The sequence below is a fragment of the Myodes glareolus genome, chromosome 25, assembly GCF_982192425.1.
Source record: "Myodes glareolus chromosome 25, mMyoGla1.1, whole genome shotgun sequence".
Classification (NCBI taxonomy): Eukaryota; Metazoa; Chordata; class Mammalia; order Rodentia; family Cricetidae; genus Myodes; species Myodes glareolus.
Genome location: NC_142050.1, coordinates 1,309,602 through 1,328,692, shown reverse-complemented (window position 1 = coordinate 1,328,692; position 19,091 = coordinate 1,309,602). Strand labels below are relative to the sequence as shown.

The following is a 19,091-nucleotide window of genomic DNA, read 5'->3' as shown; positions in this document are numbered from 1 at the left end:
TTACTAATGCTTGTTTCAGTTCTCAGCTCCTCAAACCTAGCCAAGCCTTGAATAGAAAGAAATCTGGAAATGCTAGAAGCATCATGCTTATTCTAAGTAACCAGGATTTAGTATGAACACTAATCATCCTTCTAGAATATTCACTAAGATGCCTATTTTTGATTAATTTGCTTTATAAGATCAAGGCATACAGAGCCTCAGTAGACATGTCCTGAGTTTACAGAACCTCCTGTACTTCCATTTGATTCAACAGATCACTACGTGGATAGAATTAAAGTTTTTATTTTTGGTTACGAGCCTAGCCTTTAACGACTAAGCCATCTCTCCAAGAGGTAATTCTAGGACAGGTCCCAAACCTACAGAAAAACCCGTCTCGAAAAATCAAAAATAAATAAATAAATAAAGTAAGTAAGTAAGTTTGTAAAAACCATGAAGGAGCTGTTCAGTCTTAACATTAGGTTATTAGTATTTTAATCAATATACACCTTTAAATTTTAATATTTTTCCCCTTTGCTTTATGCCTTATTATTTCATTCTAGCTTTGAACAATATGATCAAAGAGTTTGTTTCTATGGGAAGTTTGGTTGCACTCATCGCCACGAGCCAGTTCCAGCACTCCCTACATTCCTCACTTGTTTCTGCTCAAGGAGTACACACATTTCAGTGTATCCAGCGCATCCAGCCTCCTAATCAGGTAATGTGAGACCTGGAAATATTGTTGAGCTGTGTTCTTTTCTTCAAAGTTGCTTTTATTTTCAAAGTTACTGCTTCTGGGAGATTGTGTAGATATTTAAGAGCAACATGTGCAGTTTGTGAGCACATATTAGAATTTATATTCATTGGAGATGTTAGGGACTTGCTAAGGAAATGGCTTTCTTGAAGTCAGTATTTCTTCTGAATGAGGGTGAAATGAGCTGTAGGCATCTTTTAATTTGATAAACCATCTCTACCCCCTTTGGATCCTTATGCTTAGAAGCATGTAGTGACCATATGAAGAAGGGCGTGTACTCAGACTGGAGACACTTAGGAATCTTGTTTAAGATTCTCACACAGTGTCTATCTTAAGTGTTTAAACTCTGCCATTTAACTGTTATTCTGTGTCACAGAGGGCTGAGCTCAGTGGTAAAGAGCTTGCCTAGTATGTGCAAGAGCCATGGGTTCAGTACTTAGCACCAAAAAAGAAAATAAAGGATAGTGCTATTGGTGTCTTAGTTAGTGTTACCATTGCTGTGAGGAAACACTATGACCAAAAAGCAACTTGGGGGGAAAGGGTTTTTGTCACTCACAATTCCTATAGCAGTTCATCTTCTAAAGCAATGAGGTCAGGAACACAAGCAGGGCAGGAACCTGGAGGCAAGAGCTGATGCAGAGAACATGGAGGATGCTACTTAGTGGCTTGCTCTCCATGGCATTCTTCTCCTGCTTTCTTATAGAACTCAGGACCACCAGCCCAGCGACAGCACCATTCACTGTGGGCTGGACTCTCCCTCATCAATTGCTAGGGAGCATTTTCTTAACTGAGGCTCCTTTTTTTGTAAGTGTTTCAGTATTTTATTTTGAATGTGTCATCATTTTAAACAGATACTTCAAAATCATTTTTAATAAGATGTTATCCACCTTAATAGACATCTTTTTTATTGTTTTTATTGAGCTATATATTTTTCTCCTCTCCCCTTCTACCCTCTCCCATGATCCCCACGCTCCCAATTTACTCAGGAGATCTTGTCTTTTTCTACTTCCCATGTAGATTAGATCTATGTATGTCTCTCTTAGGATCCTCTTTGTTGTCTAGTTCTCTGGGGTTGTAAACTGGTTTTTCGAGGCTCCTTATCTGACGACAGGATTGTTTTGACTATCATGGGTATTTTGCTTTTCCTATGAAGTTTAGTACCGTTTTCTCAAGGTCTTTGAAGAATTTTGCTGGGATTTTGATGGGCCTAAAATATTTCTAAAATGTTATGACAAAATTCAAACAAAAAACCTCCTAAGAACCAGATGTTAGCTAAAATACTCCTTATTGGAGAAAGAAATGGCAATCTTGTATCAGTGTGGTTTTTAGATAATTTACCGAAGGAATACTTGAAGTATAATTTTAGACCAGACACAGAAATATAACCCTCTGATAGGATTATGGCAGAAGCAAAAAGTTTATTTATGATTTTGAAAGAAAGGCCTAGACCCAACCTGATATCTAATTCACTGTTGGCTTCAGCAATTAAAGAACTATCTATCACATACTGTGGATATGAGAGCACCTCCTCAAGTTGTGTGAAGGCAGCCAAGAGCTGTATATGCTGAGTGGACAGAGCTACCTGCCAGAGTGCCTGTGGCAGAACAGCAGACTGGACTGTGTTCCAGTCTATGCCATCTCAGTTTGTGTAAATGCACTCTGTGATGGTTCAGTAATGATGAAGCTACCTGATGAGGCATTTCTCTGATCGTATTCCCATTGCTAAGGGACATAAAACTAGTGAACTGTACCATTGAAAAATTAATAATCTGAATTTTCTGGTTTTTTTTCTTAAGGAACAAAGATGTGAAATTCTGCATAATGTCTTGAAAAATAAACTGGGATTCAATATAAACAAGTCTCCTGACTGTAACCTACAGCACATAGCTAAAGAGACCGAAGGGTTTGTGGCTAGAGACTTTACTGTTCTCGTGGACCGGGCCATACACTCCCATCTCTCTTGTCAGCATGTCTCCACCAGGGAAGGTATCTTACATCAAACCCTGAGCTTCCTTCTGTTGTGGAAATGTTGTCGTAGCAGAGCAAGAATCACATATATTCTGCTTTATATCGTATTTAAGTAGAAGTATGGCGTTTCCAGCCAGTATTACAGAACATTTTACAAATGAATTGGGCTTGGAGGTGCATGTCTTTAATCTGTCTCGTCATGTAGAGGCAGAGGCAGGCTGATAGCTGTGAGTTTGAGGCTAGCTAGGGCTACCTAGTGAAATATTATCTAAAATTTTTTTTAAAAAAAGCTTTTGTTTATTTTTAAACAGAACTGACTTTAACAACATCAGACTTCCAAAAGGCTCTCCATGGATTTCTTCCTGTTTCTCTGAGAAATGTCAACCTGCATAAACCTAGAGACCTGGGCTGGGACAAGGTTGGTGGATTACATGAAGTTCGGCAGATACTCATGGATACTATCCAGTTACCAGCCAAGGTAAGGCAAAGCACATACACACACACACACACCAAGTACTAATGGCCAGAAGAAACCTAAACCATGGGCTGTGCCTTTATTTGTTAACTTATACAATTCCCATTTGACTGACAATGATTCACTGAGTTACCAAATAAGTGGGATTTTCTTACTCCTTGGTATTTTTACCACCTGTAAATGCAAATCCATTTTGATGTATCTTAATTCTGTTTTGCTCAGGTCACTCAGATTTGCTAGAGCATAGTGACCCATTTGCTGGGATTTCAATAGAAGATAGAAATAAAGTTCACAAGACACACAGGTGGATTGAGCAGACTTTTGGACTCTGGGTATCAGTCCTAGAAAGGCAGAGTTGCCTGGCAGCATAAACTAGGTAGATGGGAAGATAAAGGAGGAAGTAGAGTCTAGGGTGTAGTATGTTAAATCAGAGACCTGAGAAATGGGGTGGTTGTGTGAGATCGAGGACTCATACAAAGAAATAAGTAAGGATTTTGGGATACATGTGGCTGGATAGGAATACCTGTGGCTTGGGAAGGGTTGTAGTCATGGCCTGGGGTGTGTTGAGTATAGCACAGAATCAGATTTAAGCCTATGGGAGAAGAAATGGGTGTGAACTTATTAGCCAGGAACATCATGGCCTCAAATGCTGAGTTTTTGCACTAGGCATTATAATCTAATATGGAGACCATGTGCTTGAATGCTGACATTGAGACCTCTCTGGTTAGTAGAAGTCAGGTTGGAACTTTGTCACTAAATTAACCCACAGAGGCTTGCCTAGGAGCCGAGGTGAGCACACTGCTGATTGTGGCTAATATTTACTTAATGTCAGGTGGGATTTTACTCCCTGGGTGTCTGGTTATTTAGAAGGTAATTGAAAAAGAATTAATCACTTATTTAGCAAGGAGACTCTTGAAAGATGTGTGTAACCATGACATGTGCTTCTTTGTTATCCCTTTGACTCAGTAATTGAATACAAATAACTATCACAATGTAGCCATACAAGTGGTATGGCTTGTATTCTCTTGCTGGAAGACTACGCATTCCGTCTTTGGTTTCTAACACAGCATTTTTACTACACTTTAGAAAGAAAGATTGCTTTACTCCTGTAGCTCAGTGGCTGGGCCTTGCCTGGCTTAATCAAGGCCCTGGTGACACTCCTTTGTACCACCAAAACAAAACAAAGATGAGCAAAATGGAAGGAATTGCTAATGCCCTGACAGATGCTTTATATAGATGCATTCCTTGGACTTCATTGACTATTTCCAATAGGAGTTTCCTTTCCTGTTGTTGTGTTATTATTTAAAAAAAGGTAGCAGTTATATCATCCAAATATTTTCTGTATATTGATCTTCAGTCGTTGTTTAGATTTCTGCTCTTTGCCATACTTTTAATATTTTTCAGTACCCAGAATTATTTGCAAACTTGCCCATACGACAGAGAACTGGAATATTGCTTTATGGTCCCCCAGGGACCGGAAAAACTTTACTTGCTGGGATAGTTGCAAGAGAGAGTGGAATGAATTTTATTAGTATCAAGGTATGCATTCTTCTTTGTCTTTTTTGTTTGTTTGGTTTTGTTTTTATTTTTCAAAACAAGGTTTCTCTATAAGCCCCAGCTGTCCTGGAGATCTCTGTAGACCAGGCCGACCTTGAACTCACAGAGATTTGCCTCCTGAGTGCTGAGACTAAAGGCATGCACACTGCCTGGCCATTCTTTGTCTTTTTTTTTTTTAATTGAGATAAACATATAACATTCAGTTAGCTGCTGTTTGAAGTGTAGAATTCCTTGGCATTGTTTTTATACTCACAGGACTGAACCTATAACCTCCTGTTTTCAAAGCTGTTTCATTCTGCTCCCTCTTGCTCTAATTCTTTAGCATCCATTAGTTTTATTTCTGTGTCTTTGTATTTGCCTGTTCTTAATATTTTGTATGCAAAAAATCAGGTAATATGTGACCTTTTCTGTCTAGCTTTTTTCACTTAGTATGCTTCAAGTTGTTATGTGCATTAATGCCTCAATCTTTTTTGTGATTCGATTACATTCCATTACATACCTGTGGCACATTTTGTTTAGACATTCATTATCATTGGTAAACTTTGGGTTGTTTTTTTAATCAGGCTTTAATGCATATATTTTAATATTAAATTGTTTATTTTGTGTGTATATGTGTGGGCTTACATGTGCCACGTGAGCATGTGAAGGAACAGACTGTGGGAGTTGGCTCTCTCCTCGCACCATGTGGTTCTGTGGACAAAACTCAAGTTGCTAGGCTTGATGACTTGTACCTTCTGAGCTACCTCTGTAGTTTTCTGTCTACCAGGCTTTTATGAATAATGTTGTTCTAAACATCCATGTACAAGTTGTCTATAAACGTATGTTCTCATTTCTTTTAGTAGATATTGAGTCTGCTTAATTTCTTCAGACACCACCATACTCTTTTATCCCACCACAGCTGTCCTTGCCAATTCCAATTAGGTTTCTTGATTGTGGACTAATCTCCTATTTGGAAAGCTAGGAGGAAGAATGATGCATTTATTAGTTTATAGCTGTAAAGAACTGAATGCCAATCCCCCTCTCTTTCTGAGTGGCTTTTTAGTTCTTCTTTAAGGCATATCGCCATCATTGTGAATAGAATTTATGTAAATATTAAAAGGAAAAGCGTATTGTACTCAAAGGAGAAGAAACTTAAGAGTAGAGGCCGTCTTCCGGGTCTTTTACTTGCTGATTGCCTTTTACCCTTCCTAGTTCACACGAGGTCTACAGTGTTTTTAGATAGAAAGCAGGTGCACTAACAAAGAGTCATACTGGCAGATCACTGGGGGATGCTCACAGTCATATGCTGGCATGTCATCATGTCCTTAGTCTCAAGACCTCAGCATTAGCCGTTTACCAGAGAATGACTGATTCTGAAGCAAAAGAATTGTATGGTAGTCATACTCAGAACTTACTCATAACCTGAGATCCATAATTTGTAATTGGGTTTTGCATGCCCTCCTTTGTCCTGATTCTGTTTGAAGTAGGTAAACAGGAAATGATGTTGGTAACAGTGGCAGTGATGGAAAAGGTAGAAACTTCAGTCATCTGTCTTTTTTTCTAGATTTTTTCCCAGCCCTTACTGCTTTCCTTAATATTTTTTAGATTAATGCTTGTCCATATATATTTTTCCATTAGGAAGATCTTTGGTAGGTACTCTTTTGTTTTTAGTTTTTTAAATCCACACAGCTTTAAAAGTGATCCTAATTTAAGGAAAATTGTTCCTTATCAATTTTGCTATATGTAATTGGTGTGGGACAATTATGTATTCTGTCAATTATGTTTTAAATAAACGCTGATTGGCCAGTAGCCAGGCAGGAAGTATAGTCAGGACAACCAGACAGGAAGTAGAGGTGGGGCAATGAGAACAGGAGTATTCTTGGAAGGAGGAAGCTCTTTCCCCAGTCCTGTCCAGACACCGAAGAAGTAGGATGTGACCTGCCCTGCTGAAAAAGGTACTGAGCCATGTGGCTAACATTGGTAAGAATAATGGGTTAATATACGTTACAAGAGTTAATAAGAAGCCTGAGCTAATGGGCCAATCAATTTATAATTAATATAGACCTCTGTGTAATTTTCTTTGGAGGTTACTGGCTATGGGAACTGGACAGGACAGAAACCCCAACAAGCACCCCGCTCCTCCTGTTACATGTAATAACATTCGTTTTGAAAGGTTTTTGCAGTTGACTTTCAGGAAAGAATTTTATTTTTTACCTCCTCTATAAACAAATTGATTTCAGTAATTGAAGATGCTAAATAGAGTGAATTATATCTCTGTACAATTTATAAGGCTCCCAAAGGTTTGATAGCAATAGAGTTTGTCCTTTTTGAGCCATGCAGTCACTGTCTTGGGTAGAGACTCAGCAGAACTTTGTGCTTGAAGCCTCCATTCTAATAGTGGAGAGAGACACTAAGTAGACATCCACATAGAAGCTGCTGCTGGGTGGTGCTAAGCACAGCAGGAAACATGTAGTAAGGAGGCACAAAGTAGCCAGAGGGGGTCACACAAGGTGTTGTCAGGTGAAGCTCAAGAATAGGGACATGCTGACAAAGATCTAAAGGCAATAAAGCCACAAGCCATGAGAATGTCTAGGATAATGTTCTAGGAAGAGGAAGCTAAGGGCAGGGAGTGATTGTGACACCCCAGTGCAGTTCATTGTAAGATACAAGTAAGAGACAGCCATTCAACCCTATCATTGTAAGTACAAGTAAGAGACAGCCATTTACCCTATCATTGTAAGATATAAGAGACAGCCATTCAACCCTATCATTGTAAGTACAAGTAAGAGACAGCCATTTACCCTATCATTGTAAGATATAAGAGACAGCCATTCGACCCAATCATTGTAAGATATGAGTAAGAGACAGCCATTCGACCCAATCATTGTAAGATATGAGTAAGAGACAGCCATTCGACCCTCTCTTAAACGTTCTCTAATTCATTATGCATAACCAAACCACAAGCCGTATTTGTTTTTAATTAATTTCATTTCAGCCTGATTTTCTTTTACCTTCTAGGGACCAGAGTTACTCAGCAAATATATTGGAGCAAGTGAACAAGCTGTTCGAGATGTTTTCATCAGGTAGTTTTTATGACTGTTTGAAGTACCTGGCTGTTACATTTATTAATCTTGGTTTTGGTCTTATTTTTTGAAGAACTGATACTTGAAACCTATGATCTGTTTACTAACAAAGCAAATGACAAGGGTTTTATCTCAGCAAATACTATTTAAAATACAATTTCCAATATTAAATTTTGGAGATTATTTTTATTTATAATAGTAATATTCTTGAAAGCAGAATCATAAATGTTTGTTCAAAGATCAGACTATTCTTTCTTCCTTCCTTCCTTCCTAGGTAAAATCTCACTATACAAGACAGACTAGCCTTGAATCCATGGTCCTTCTGCCTCAGCTCCCTAATTGCTGGAATTAGAAGTATGCATCACCGCACTTTTCTTTCAGATTAGATTCTTATATGAAGCAAATAATTATTTCGTATATATTCCTATGTTTTTAAGTTCTAAGTTCTTTTTTCTCCTAGTTCCTAACGTATCTCTTATAAGTCAGCATGTGATATGTCCAGTTTTATTAATGCTTGTGTTACTGAATATACATAAGATCTCATATTAATACAGAAGATACTTAAAGTTGAAAATAATTATTCAAGTGTAACAGAATCATGGGAAGTTTTTAAAGTAAAATTTTATTTGTTGTCTTCTAATTAAAGGTTTATGTGTCTATCATGAAGTTTAAGAAATAGAGCCTTATAAGGGGAAATATTAAAGTCCCCCATATTGACAAGAGGTTAAATTAACAAAGAATATATAATTCTAAATATTTTATATCTAATAATGCAAGATTTTTCAGGGTGTTCCTAAGAAACAATGAAAAATAATGAGCTTATCATCTTTGAACAGGTTGAAGAATTAAGCAGGCATTTCCCAGAGGCAAAAGCCAGTGAGCACAAATAAAAATGACCACTGTGAGGCTGGAGAGTTACTCAGTGGTTCAGGTGCTCTTCCAGAAAACCTGAGTTTGGTTCCCAGCACCCACATTGGGTGGCTTGCAAATGCCTTTAATTCCAGCTCCAAGGGGTTTAACATCCTCTTCTGGTATCTGAGGACACACACACACACACACACACACACACAAAACTTGAAAAATACAAATCTTTTTAAATGACTAGCTATGATTAGAACCTATTGACTAAAATTTGGGTTTTAGTCTTTTACTTATCTAGAGTCATAAATCTCTAAACAAATATCTTAAGCATACTTTAAGATCTCAAGAGTAAATTTAGAGAGAAGACAGGAGGCAGATACAATCAAAGTACCTTGTGTGCATAGATGAAACTGAGAATTAATAATATAATAAAAATAAGTAACACTACAAATTCCAGTTTAAATTTTATGATCCTGAAAATAAGGATAATTGCATCAAACATGCTTTCTTTAAAGGTTAGTTGTGAAGATTAAGATAAATATGTACACATACTTGTGCTGTTATATATTATAGTCTATGCTTCATATGCGTGTGTGTGTGCGTGTGTGTGTGTGTGTGTGTGTGTGTGTGTGTGTGTGTGAAGAGTTTGTGAACTCTGGAGCCCTGGTAAAATGTAGAATGTTTGTGTTTTTTCCCCCAGAGCACAAGCTGCAAAGCCTTGCATCCTTTTCTTTGATGAGTTTGAATCCATTGCTCCTCGAAGAGGTCACGACAACACAGGGGTAACTGACCGAGTAGTTAACCAGCTGCTGACACAGTTAGATGGAGTAGAAGGCTTACAGGGTGAGCCACTGTTAGTACAAAGACACACTGTAAAAAGAAGTTACTAAATCATAACTCTAAAGTGTTCTTTCCCCCTCAGGTGTTTATGTGTTGGCTGCTACTAGTCGCCCTGACTTGATTGACCCTGCCCTGTTACGGCCTGGTCGACTGGATAAATGTATTTACTGCCCCCCTCCAGATCAGGTGATAACATCATATCCATAGTCCCAAAATCCGACAGGTGCAAACACCACACTCTTTGCTTCTGGGCTTTCCTTTGGCCTTGCAGTAGCAATTGTCCTTAGGAGATAAATTTGCAGGCAAAGGCTTTGTTTACTGGTTACTCGAAGTGAAAAAGGCACTAGTTAGGTGTGGGGGACTGGCTGTGTCAGCCAATAGGAAAAAAATCTAACACATCTTCTGATCCTGTCAGAAACTCTGATTCGGGATCATGCAAGTGGGACAGTGAGATGTGGCTGGGTCCGTGGAGAAAGGCATTTCAGCTGTTCTTGTCACTTTCTGCCAACCCTTGCTCCCAAATGTAGAAAGTAATGAATGAATGAATGAATGAATGGGCCCAAAAGGTCAAAGCATATGGTCCATGTGCTTGTTTCTTAATAATTCTTCTTTGTTGGCACACTTGGCCAAATCTAGGAAATAACCTCAGTATGATGTAAATTTGTTCATGCCGAATCGTTTCAAATGTTGGTTTTCATTCATTTTCCTGCCTGTGTCTCCTTTTCAGGACACAGTGCTAAAGACAGATAATATACTTCTAGTACATTCTCCAAACTGCTTGGAAAGCTTGTTAGAAATGTCCAATTAATTTATAAAGGAAGTTTTAAGAGTCACAATTCACAATGACAGTTGTTTTATGTGTTTGGTCAATTTCTCTTCCTCCAGGGATCACGTCTTGAGATTTTAAATGTCCTCAGTGACTCTCTACCTCTGGCCGATGACGTGGACCTTCAGCACGTGGCATTGGTAACTGAATCCTTCACTGGGGCTGATCTGAAAGCTCTGCTGTACAACGCACAGCTGGAGGCCTTGCAAGGACGACTGCTACCTGGTGGGCTCCATGTGAGTTCCAGGGGAAGGGAGAGAGCAGGTCAGGGTCAAACTCCATGGGGACTTTATTTGCCATTGTAAATGTTCCAAAATTGGATACAGGATTTGCAGAGAATTTTAATCATGAAGATTTGGTATCTGTTTCCCTAACATTGCCATAATATTAACAAACTGTTTTTAGGAAAGTATTGTTCAGAATGGGGTAGTGTGAATTCACATAAATAGAAAAACAACTAAGGTTTTCAGCTATTTTATGCTTATGACCGAAGTGACTATTTATTTTGAAGAAGTGGTAGTCTCCTGTAGATGAAACATGGAACCTCATCTCATGTGCTCTTCATTTTTCAGCAACTCCTTACTTCCTGATACAAAATATCCAAGCCCTAGAACCAGTGTTTTCTCTAATAATGGCGTTTTATTTTCAATTACTGCAGAAGATAATCTACATTATAGATTTGCCTATATTTTCTAGGAAACTTTTTAGTATATTTTCCTCCACCAATTTTTGTTAGAAATGTCAGTAGGTCCTAAATTTCTTAAATAGTTCCAAGTCAAGTGTATGTGGGGGGAGGCAGGGATGCTCATGTATATTACGTGTGTACATGTGCATGAGTGCATATGGGAGTCAGTGAGCTACCGTGGGTGGCATTCCTCAAGTATCCTCCCCCTTTTGAGACAGGGTCTCTCTGGCCTGAAACTGTGGGTAGGCTGGCTGACCAGGAAGCCTCTATGTCACACTGTCCCATACCCCCAGCACTGCACTGTTAAGTCCACCTGTGCCCAGACTTTTTATATATGTTCTGAGCCTTAAACTCAAGGCCGCATGCTTACACATCACTTTACCTACTGAATTATCTCCACAGCCCTCAGGTCAAGTTTTTGCTGTTTATTTTAGCAAGCTGTTCTAGTGAGTGGTTTTGTTGTTGTTGTTGTTGTTGTTGTTGTTTTATTTCTTTATGGTTCTAGGGATTGAGCTAGGAGCCAACACATACTAGGCAGACTCTGGACCATTCAGCTACAACCCTATCCCTGCCTAAAGGTTTCTTCTTTCTCAACCCCCTTTACATACAAGTACTTTATAAGTATATATGAGTATACAGACATATACACTCTATGATTGATATAAATCATATTATAAACGTAACAAAATGAGTGAAAGGCAGAGATGGAGAAATAAAACCTGGATTCCGGATTCTATTTTTGTTATCATTGGGAAAGTTGATGAATTTTCTACACACTTCATTTTAATCTTCCCTTACTGTAATAGTTGTGTTGTGTGGGGCTGGACTTGTAGCTCAGTTGGTAGCATGCCTAAAATGTACCAAGCTCTGGACTCATCCCCCAACACCAGGTAAACCAGGCATGCTGATCCACACCCGGAATCCCAAGAATCAAAAAATCATGGTCATCCTAAGTTATACACAAATATAAGGCCAGCATGGGCTACATAAAACCTTGTCTCATAAAAACATTGTTATTGTGTACCTCACATCCATGAAGGATTGAGAGCTTGCTGAGAAGCGTGTTCTGTGGAGTGGTGTCATCTGCTGTTAGCTCTAGCTATGGAGTACTAATGGAGTCTTACACTGGCTCCTGCTGTGTCATCTAGGACGGAGGCTCCAGCTCTGACAGTGACCTAAGTCTGTCCTCCATGGTCTTCCTCAACCACAGTAGTGGCTCTGACGACTCAGCTGGAGATGGAGAATGCGGCTTGGATCAGTCTCTTGTTTCTCTTGAAATGTCTGAGATCCTTCCAGAGGAATCAAAATTCAACATGTACCGGCTCTACTTTGGAAGCTCATATGAATCAGAACTTGGAAATGGAACTTCTTCTGACTTGGTATGTTGTGTATTCGTCATTGTGTGACTCTGATACATAAAGATATATGTTGATGTGACATTGAACTGGGATTTATCTCCTAACCAGCCCCACATAGTCTTTCTGGGTGGTTGGTCTGCAATAAAAATAGTCTTGCTTTTTTAAATTATGCCAATTAGTTATTTTCAGTCCTTGTTAAGCAATTTAAGCAGGAGCAAGGGAGTTGGTTCTCAGGGCCCAGATGTGGGTGTCTTTGTGGTCTAATGGGTATTTCTCTCCTCGTCAACAATCTTAAACCCTTTTTACTCTGAGATCTATTTAATAGTAAATATAAACTTTATTGTCATGAAGTACTTCTGGATATTAGGAAATTTGCTTCAATGTCTAAAATTCTTAACAAAAATATTACCTATCTGTGATTCTTTTTATGGAAAATATGAAAAGATGTAATTGTATATATCAACAAGGAAACTATTTAGGCTAAATATGGGCAACATCATTTTTTTTCTATTTAGCTAAAATATATACCCACTCAAATTAATACTGGCTTACTATTACTTTTTTAATATATAATATTTTTACATGCATGGTTACTTTTTACACATTTTCTTTAATAATTCAGATTTCTAAAAATATAAAATACCTATTTTAAAAATAAAAATTCCTAAGAAGTAGGCTCTTGTTTTTTAATAATACACACACATACACACACACACACACACACACACACACACAATTTAACTGTTTCCTATTTTTCAGCTTCTCTAGACATATTGGGGAACCTTAGCACAACTATTTCCTAGGCACTAAGAGAAAGGGCTAGGGAGATGGCTGCTACTGCAGAGTTTGATGCATGACTGGAGTTCTGACTCCCGGGGACCATAGAAAGCTGGACACCATGATACGTATTTGTAATTCCAGCCTGGGAGGCACACTCCCCAGGATGATCACTGAGGTTTGCTAGCCAGCCAGTATAGACACCCTTGAGCTCCAGGTCAGAGTCTGTCTCAGAAAATACGGTGCAAAGCAACACTGACCTCTGGCCTCCAACCCCTCCCCCATTCACTTACACAGAAAACTAAGAATAAGGCTCATGTTGAACCTCTCTTTGGCCATCAGTTAATAGATTTAAGTAGCAAAACAGTAAAAGAAACCTCTATGTTATGTGACTACTGATTTGTTTTGCTCTGGAGGTGTCAGTGAACCTTGGTTTATAGAATACTGCTTTTTAAACTTGCTTGACTTTAGTGAATTAAAATATAAGCTTAACCTAAGTTAAGGTTGTTGCTTGAGGGATATGGCCTCTGGTAGTCTGCCTGTGCTCCAGGATGGCCTTATCCTAAGAGCACCAAATAGACATAAAGTTGGGAGGGGAAAGTGGTGAGGGGATATAGAAGGAGGGGAAACCAGGGAGTGGGATGGATTTGATCAAAACTCAAGTGCATCTGTGAAATTCTCAATAGATTCCATTTTCATCTTCAGTGACCATGCTCTTCTCCCCTCCTGTCTTGCCCATCTGTCTTCCTTTGGTCTTTGCTGTACCCATCCTGCAGAGTTCACATTGTCTCTCTGCACCAAGCTCCGGGACTCAGGATTTACCTGCACCTCCTGGAAAAGAGCCAATGTTTACACAACATCCTGTGTTTAGGACATCTTCCCAAGAAGGCCACCAAGACCTTACTCAGGAGCAGAAAGACCAGCTGAGGGCAGAAATCAGCATCATCAAAGGCAGATACCGGAGCCAAAGTGGAGTATGGCCTTTTCCCCTCAGAACTGTTAAAACCTTAAGAAAAAAAAACTTAAAACTTCAAAGTTGCTTTTCCCTTTTTGACACGTATTTCTTTGCATTTTAGCTGAGCCACATTTACAAGCAGAGCGCTGAAGCGCAGTGGCTCAGTCAGAGGCTGTCAGTGTCCTTGCTTTGGAATTGTCCTTGGAGAAAGAATGTATGCTTTCTAGGAAAAAAGTGGCAAGAAGGAATGACACTTTATCCCTTGAATTGCTGAGTTAACATGTGTTTAATCTGTTTTTTATTTAAGGAGGATGAATCCCTTAATCAGCCAGGACCAACCAAAACCAGTTTTGCTATTAGCCAGGCACATTTAATGACTGCGCTTGCTCACATGAGACCATCCATAAGTGAAGATGAAGGGAAGGATTTTGCTGAGCTGTAAGTAACCATAAGAAACATATTATTCACCAAAGCTCTTTTGTGTTTAAAATTGTTAAAAATTTGGAAGCTAATTTAGAAATATATATGGTTAAACTGGGTTTGTAAGTCACACAGCATCTGCCTAGAATGTGTAAGGCCCTGTTTATCCCACTCCCGTAACCAAAAAAGAAATTGAGAAACTATGCACTCAATTAGATTTTCCTTAACTAATTTGTTATATTTGAGTTACATTATAACTGATTTTAGAAAATAAAGAAATAAAGCCAGCAAGTGGTGGCGCATGCCTTTAATCCCAGCACTCAGGAGGCAGAGGCACTAAGTTTCTGAGTTCTAGGCCAGCCTGGTTTACATAGTGAATTCCAGGACAGTCAGGGCTACTCAAAAAACAAAACAACAACTATATGTGTGTGTACACATATAAACATACATATACTGGGTTTGCTTTTAAGATGATTTACATTTTATTAGTGTAGGCATTTACACAGAATTTTCCTCGCTTATGGAAAGTTTACTAAACACTGGAATTTACAGTCTTCTAAAGTTTACACTGTGGCTTTGAATAGTGGACTGGCTAATATCCTATGTCAATGATTCAGCATAATCAAAAAATATTTATTCCTGGTTCGTTTAAGAATAAATACTTCAATTCTTATTCAGTTTTGCAGTTCTTTGGAGGTGAGATGTGTATATGTCTGCAATGTGTACTTACTGCACAAATATCCAAAAACAAAGAGAAGAAAGAATAAGAAAGGAAAACTTCCTTAATCTCACATTGTAGCACAAATACTAAAAACCTAGAGATAGATATTGGGGTTCAACCTGAAGATCAGAAGAGCAAAGCAGCCAGCCACTGACTATTACCTCTACTTCAGACCAAAAGTGGGTGAGACTCTGTCTCCATGAATCCTGAAGACTCCACACTCCACACTCTGTTCTCTACCAAGTTCCTGTCTCTTCTACCCAGCCCCAGCATTCCTGTCTCCACCTCCCTAGTGCTGGGATCACCTTTGTGTGAGCTGTTTCTCTTTTAGATTGTTTCAATCTTGTGTAGCCCAGGGTGGCCTTGAACTCACAGAGATCCGTCTGCCTCTGTCTCCGAGTCCTGGGATTAAAGATGTGTGCTACCACTCCATGGCCTGTATGGCTGACTAGTATGGCTGCTTTGCTCTCTGATCTTCAGGCAAGCTTTATTTAATAAAACACAAATAATATACCACTATATCACATGACTTTATGTAGTTAACATTTTTCTCATTACAATGAGAATGCCCTACCTATGCTGCTAGCTCTCCCCCCCCCCCCCCCCCCGCCATCCCTTTAAGGCATCCGGCCATCTTGAACAGTTTGAAAGGCTATGCAGAGCCACTTTGTGGTGTTCAATGCCAGTTTCTAGTTGTCTCCCGGTTCTCACTGCTATTCTGGAAGCAGTGTGAAGCCAAATGTTTGCTCTTCTTTCATTAGTTCACTGGGATAAAGGTAGAATCATTGCATGATAATGGTACCTGTGATAGGGTACTAACATTTCTAAGGGTTTCAAAATATATTACCAAATTGCAGTGTCTTTCGGTGACAGAAACAGGACACCAGATCTCAAACCTCCCACCTCAGAGTCCCACTGCTCAAATCAGGGCCAATTTGATTGCAGAAAAATTATGTCTTACTTAGTAATTTCCCTGTCTTTGAATAAAACTATAGAAGTTATAATTTTCACATTGTTCATTGCAATTTTTAATTTTATCCTGTCTAATCTGCTGTTTATTTTCTTTCTCCTTTTTTTCTATTAGACTACAACTTTGAAGAATTACTTTTAATAGTTTCTTAATGTTCTCTACAATTTTTTCAGTTATTTTCCTTTCATTCTTAAAAAACATAAGGCTGTTTTTTAAAGAATCCATTATCTTTGTTTTGTAATTATTAAGTATTATCCACTATATATCATCTCTCTTACTTTTTAAGGTATGAAAACTTTCAAAATCCAAAGAAGAGGAAAAGTCAAAGTGGGACAGTGTTTCGTTCTGGACAGAAAGTCACCTTAGCATGAAAGAGACTTCTGATATGTTCAGGATGCGTGTATTTGTTCTGATGCACTGTCCCTCAGTGGAAATTATAAAAATTAAGTCTGTAAATTTTTTAATTTAATAAATTTGGTTAACCTATAAAATCACAGAATGGTAAATGCTGTGATTATTATATAATGTTCAGGACTATCCTAGATTAATAGGGAAGCTAAATGAAGGTATTTATAACAGATGTGTATTTTATTTCCATAAGTCTATATTAAATCCTTAATGAAATGATATGTGATCAGTGTTGGAGCTAACTTGTCTTTTAGAGGAGAGATTTCTTAGCACTCACTTTTTCCGGCACTAGGCAGCCTGCAGCCTCGCAGCTTCTTGACTGTTTTGGAAAACAATATATTCTGTTATCTTATGATGTTTTTAATCCGAACATGACAATTCAAATAAACTGCCTGATAGACTTTTGATCCAGCCCCCAGTCCAGAATTTTTAAATGTTGTTCTTTTTTTCCTGATTGTAGCATGCTATCTTAATATTTTCTTAGTGTGTGAACTAATTTGTAAAGTCAGCCACACAAACACACTATCAACACAAACTCTAATATCTAGTAATTTGTATGAAAAGGAAGAGAGTTAATTAAGATAGAGATAAGCTGTGAAATAGGAGTGTGGACGAGTGCACAGGAGCCTGTTAACAGCGGCCATGACGCAGTTAGGACACACAAGAGCCTGGCCTTTTCTTTCTGTCTCTTCTAGATTCTGGCTACAACCTAAGAAAGCTTTTTTGATACTTTGGACTTTTTCACTTTTTTCTAAAGTTCCTTGTCTTAGTTAGGGTTTCTATTGCTGTGAGGAAACACCATGACCACAGCAACTCTTATAAGGAAAGCATTTAATTGAGGTGATGGTCTACAGTTTCAGAGGTTCAGTCCATTATCATGTTCGGATTAAAAACATCATAAGATAACAGAATATATTGTTTTCCAAAACAGTCAAGAAGCTGCGAGGCTGCAGGCTGCCTAGTGCCGGAAAAAGTGAGTGCTAAGAAATCTCTCCTCTAAAAGACAAGTTAGCTCCAACACTGATCACTGAGGGCAGCATGGTGGCATGCAGGCAGACTTGGTGCTAGAATATCTGAAAGCCTATCCTGCAGACAACACAAAGTGGACTGAGATACTGGGTGGTATCCTGAGCATAGGAAATATCAAAGCCCACCCCCACAGTGACACATTTCCTCCCACAAGGCCATACCGTAGCCCACTCCAGCAAAGCCACACCTCCTAGTAGTCCCACTACCTGAGATTATGAGGACCAATTACATTCAAACTACTACACACCTCCTTGCTTTCTCTCTTCCCCATCCAACTCCCCTGGGCAGTGGCTGCCTTCTACAGCTCCCTGCAATGGGCAGCCATTGCAGTTTACAGCTCCCTAGGCAGCGGCTGGCGTCTACAGCTCGCCTGCCCTGCAGTTTTTCTTTTCAACGCTAAAAAATTGTCCTCTAGCTTAAACAAAAATCTGAGCAGTGCAGTCCTTCCTCACAGTCTCCAGTTCTTAGTATTAGGGTTATGAACAGCACAATTCCCCCAGAGTGGTCTCCCCCAAAGATCACCTGTTTCAGGGTAACAATTTTAAACCCTGTGAATCCTCTGGATATAATACTCTTCACTTAGGTGAAGTGACATAATCAAGTTGTGTCACATGAAAGCATAAGTCAGTCTTTGAAAGCTGGTGTTGGCAGATGTTTAGAGCACAAAGCAAATCTAGTTCTAGGATGTGCCACTTCCAGAAGAAGTGCACTTCCAGAGAAGGCAAATTCATGCCACCTATATGGCAGAATGGGCTGCAGAAGTCATCGGGGCTCAGGCTGGATTCTCTTTATTTAGATTTGGGATGTTCGCTGCCGCTGTCTAGAAGGCTACAGGGTAGAAAGGCAGCCCATGTATGGGGAACATACAGGCACTTTCAATTCTTGCCCGCTCGACCACTTATACATGAATCTGTCAAGTGCTGCAAAGCCTGGAAAAGGCTACCATCCATAGACATGCTGACTGCATGGAAAAGGCTACCATCCATAGACACACTGACTGCATGAAAAAGGCTACCATCCACAGACACGCTGACTGCATGGAAAAGGCTACCACCATCCACAGACACGCTGACTGCATGGAAAAGGCTACCATCCACAGACACGCTGACTGTATGGAAAAGGCTACCATCCACAGACACGCTGACTGCATGGAAAAGGCTACCATCCATAGACATGCTGACTGCATGGCCATTGAGATGGCACTCTGATGACCTAAGTTCCATCCTGGAACCCACATAAAGATGGAAGGAGAGACATGACTCAACATAGTTGTCCTCTGACCTCTGCACACACTGTGATACATATACCTATGCACACAGCAAATACATGCAATAAAAAATGAATGAAATAAAAATGTATTAAAAGCAAAGGGGCACTGAAGGCTTTTAGCTGAGCATTCATTCACACAGAACACAAATATCCTTAGCCTGCTCCTTTCCCCTAAGCCTC

General features: G+C 39.2%; 1 protein-coding gene across 7 annotated transcripts in view; it reads left to right on the top strand.

Annotated features, from left to right (window-relative positions):
* The window catches only part of Pex1 (peroxisomal biogenesis factor 1), a 63,171-nt gene that overhangs the window by 24,221 nt on the left and 19,859 nt on the right, over positions 1-19,091 (top strand). For 4 of the 7 annotated variants that reach the window (XM_048436547.3, XM_048436527.3, XM_048436566.3 and 1 more), the window contains 12 exons: positions 540-694; positions 2,527-2,716; positions 3,010-3,176; positions 4,578-4,712; positions 7,728-7,792; positions 9,354-9,496; positions 9,576-9,679; positions 10,379-10,555; positions 12,153-12,383; positions 13,916-14,113; positions 14,402-14,532; positions 16,492-16,704. In XM_048436547.3, coding sequence (XP_048292504.1) covers positions 540-694; positions 2,527-2,716; positions 3,010-3,176; positions 4,578-4,712; positions 7,728-7,792; positions 9,354-9,496; positions 9,576-9,679; positions 10,379-10,555; positions 12,153-12,383; positions 13,916-14,113; positions 14,402-14,532; positions 16,492-16,576 — 1,781 coding nt within the window. In that variant the 3' untranslated portion in view covers positions 16,577-16,704. Of the gene's footprint in view, positions 1-539; positions 695-2,526; positions 2,717-3,009; positions 3,177-4,577; positions 4,713-7,727; positions 7,793-9,353; positions 9,497-9,575; positions 9,680-10,378; positions 10,556-12,152; positions 12,384-13,915; positions 14,114-14,401; positions 14,533-16,491; positions 16,705-19,091 lie in introns of those variants that run through there. The other 3 variants (XM_085683838.2, XM_048436556.3, XM_048436537.3) reach the window with 3 other exon arrangements.